Source organism: Ziziphus jujuba, chromosome 6 (assembly GCF_031755915.1).
Source record: "Ziziphus jujuba cultivar Dongzao chromosome 6, ASM3175591v1".
NCBI lineage: Eukaryota > Viridiplantae > Streptophyta > Magnoliopsida > Rosales > Rhamnaceae > Ziziphus > Ziziphus jujuba.
The window spans coordinates 31449690-31452682 of NC_083384.1; the positions used below are offsets into that span (position 1 = coordinate 31449690).

Consider the following 2993-nt stretch of genomic DNA (forward strand, 5'->3'; position numbering starts at 1 on the left):
GCAAAGCTAAAAAAAATAATAATAAAAAGAGAGAGAGAGAGAGAGAGAGAAACTACAACCCTCTCTTTTTTTCCCGTTAGCCAAACAAAACCATATTATTTTTGTCTCTCAAACCCTCCTCAAGAGCAGACCAGCATTAGAAGCTTGGCTTAACCTTCTCTGACTCTCTGTCTCCCTTCTTCTCGGTTGTGTGTGTGTGTGAGTTTAATGCAAAGCGGCGTAGGGATGCTAAAAACTCTGACAGCACCACCTTTCGCTGTTTTCCTACCATAACTCTTTCTTTTTCTTTTTTTTTTTTTTTTCTATATATATAAATTTGTTTTTGTTGTACTGTATAGAAACTGCAAATAGCCCAACAAGTGTCTGAGCTTTCTCTGTCTGTATCGATCATTGTTATTGTTCTTTAGTCAACGTAGTTCAATAAGGTCCTGCTGAGAGCTTGAAGACAAAAACCCAAAAAAATGCTTGAGACGGTGAAGTATTTCATCGGCGCCGTCGGAGCGAGTGGCTACGGCTCCAAATCTACGGCCGAAGAGGTCACCGAGACTTGTCCCGATCTGCGCTCCGTCACCGCTATCATTACAGGTACTTGTTTCAGTACAAGAAAGCCTTATTCACTTCGCTCTTGTTTGAAAATTAAACTGCTTGTTATAAACTTTTTTCTTATTCACTCCGCTCTTGTTTGAAAATTAAACTGCTTGTTATAAACTTTTTTCTTATTCACTTCGCTCTTGTTTGAAAATTAAACTGCTTGTTATAAACTTTTTTAAGGCTTAAAAATTATTTTCTAAAAAGTTATAGCGAAGTTTTAGGGCCTTAAAATTTCATTCTCTTCTTAAAACACTAGAAAACAAAACTGGTTTTGTTCTCTAAACAATGTTTTTGAAAACTAAAAGTAGAAAACACTGCCAAACAGCTCATATCAGAAAGACGTACGTCGTCTTTCAAGCAAAAGCTATCCTAATCAGAGTTGGTTTTTAGTTTTGGAAGCAATCATTTTGGGATGATTTTACTACTGTAGTAGTAGAAATTGTTTGTTTTTGTTTTGGTTTTTTGTTTTTTGTTTTTGGTTTTTGTTTTAATACGTGTGGTTGGTTTGTTTGTGTGTATTTGTAAGGTGCTACGTCGGGGATCGGAGCAGAGACGGCTCGGGTATTAGCGAAACGCGGTGCGAGACTGATATTGCCGGCTAGGAGTTTGAAAGCTGCGGAAGAAGCCAAGGCTCGCATAGTGTCTGAGAATCCGGATTCGGAGATCGTTGTCATGTCGCTTGATCTTAGTTCTTTAGCTTCTGTCAGACGATTCGTCTCGGAATTCGAAACCCTTCGTTTGCCTCTCAACCTCCTCATGTAAAAATAACTCCAAACCTCCCAACTACTTTTTTCTTTGTTTTTACTGTTTGGCTGCCAAGTAAATTAAAAAAAGAAAACTCTGCTAATTTACCTTCTTCTTCATTGTTTTATAGAAACAACGCCGGAAAGTTTGCTCACGAGCATGCCGTTTCTGAAGACGGAATTGAAATGACCTTCGCTACTAATTATCTAGGTAAATTAATATTAACTCATATTTTTCAATATTTTAATTTAAAATTATGGAATATTATATACCAAAAATTAACTGAATATATATATATATATATATATTTTTAGGCCATTTTCTGTTGACGAAACTGTTGCTGAAGAATATGATTGAAACGGCAAAAGTGACAGGCGTTCAGGGCCGAATCGTGAACGTGTCGTCGAGCATCCACTGCTGGTTCTCCGGGGATATGATCCGATATCTCGGTGAGATAAGCCGAAGCAAACGGTAATTATTAATTAAGCAAAAGTTTAAAAAATTAATAAAATGATCAACGAAATTGGTTTTTTTTTTTTTTTTTTCTAAAATTAATCATAATGATGGAAAATTTAAATGTGTTTTCAGTTTGACTTCTATTTTTTAGTTTTTTTTTTTTTTTTTTTGATAATTTTTTCCATAATGTTTTCTTTTTTTTTGGGGGGTTGAAAATTAATTGTGTTTCCCATCAGTCACTACGATGCGACACGTGCGTATGCTCTCTCGAAGCTTGCCAACGTTCTGCACACCAAGGAACTTGCACGGAGACTCAAGGTTCCATCATTAATTAAAAACCACATAAATATTCTATTTATTTCAATATTTATTAATTAATTAATAAAAAAAATTAGTATGAGGATTTTTTTCCTTTTTATTATTATTTTTCTTTAATTACTTCCTAATTTTGAAAATAATAATTTCAGGAAATGGAGGCAAATGTCACCGTAAACTGTGTTCATCCTGGTATAGTAAGGACCAGGCTCACAAGAGAACGTGAAGGATTTGTCACAGGTTTTTATTTTTATTTTTATTTTAAATTTAAAGATAAAAATATATGAATTTGTCTTTTTAGTTTTTGTACTGAATTTAGAGTTTTTTTTTCTTATTTGAATAATGCAGATTTGGTATTCTTCTTAACTTCCAAGTTCCTAAAGACAATCCCTCAGGTACTTGAAAATTTGGCCTTTTACTCTATACCTTATATTATATTGAGTTGGTTAAATGTGCAAATTTTCCCTAATACAATTTTTTGTTTTGTTGTGGGTTTAATTATTAAAACAATTTAGGCTGCTGCTACTACATGCTATGTTGCCACAAATCCAAGACTGAAAAAGGTTACTGGAAAATACTTCGCCGATTGCAACGAAGCCTCTCCGGTGAAACTGGGTTCGAATTTCAGCGAAGCTGCTCGGTTATGGTCGGCATCTGAAATCATGGTCTCCGAAGACCCTAAAGCAAGTTTTGATCCATTATTCAACGCCTTTGATTAATTATTAGTTAATAATGACTAGGGAAAAAAAAATCTAGAAGTAATTGAGATGGACTAGAAAAATATTAGACCTTATTATAATTTTTGTGATATGAAGAGGAAGGAGAACTAGGAAGATGGAATATTCTATATATATATATATATATATATAACACCAAAACAATATATA

General features: G+C 34.0%; 1 protein-coding gene across 1 annotated transcript; it reads left to right on the top strand.

Moving 5' to 3' along the window:
• Positions 1–2993, top strand: LOC107429796 (short-chain dehydrogenase TIC 32 A, chloroplastic). The gene is made up of 8 exons (XM_016040544.4): positions 1–585; positions 1118–1349; positions 1466–1545; positions 1650–1806; positions 2028–2109; positions 2259–2346; positions 2455–2501; positions 2622–2993. Exons 1-8 carry the CDS (start codon positions 462–464, stop codon positions 2823–2825), a joined length of 1014 nt encoding a protein of 337 aa, XP_015896030.3. The 5' UTR covers positions 1–461; the 3' UTR covers positions 2826–2993.

Excerpts from the sequence above, each read along its gene's own strand:
- LOC107429796 (XM_016040544.4), top strand. The coding sequence starts at position 462 with ATGCTTGAGACGGTGAAGTATTTCATCGGCGCCGTCGGAGCGAGTGGC. Across the intron at positions 1,350-1,465 it reads TTGCCTCTCAACCTCCTCAT|AAACAACGCCGGAAAGTTTG; the intron begins GTAAAAATAACT and ends ATTGTTTTATAG. Across the intron at positions 2,110-2,258 it reads AACTTGCACGGAGACTCAAG|GAAATGGAGGCAAATGTCAC; the intron begins GTTCCATCATTA and ends TAATAATTTCAG.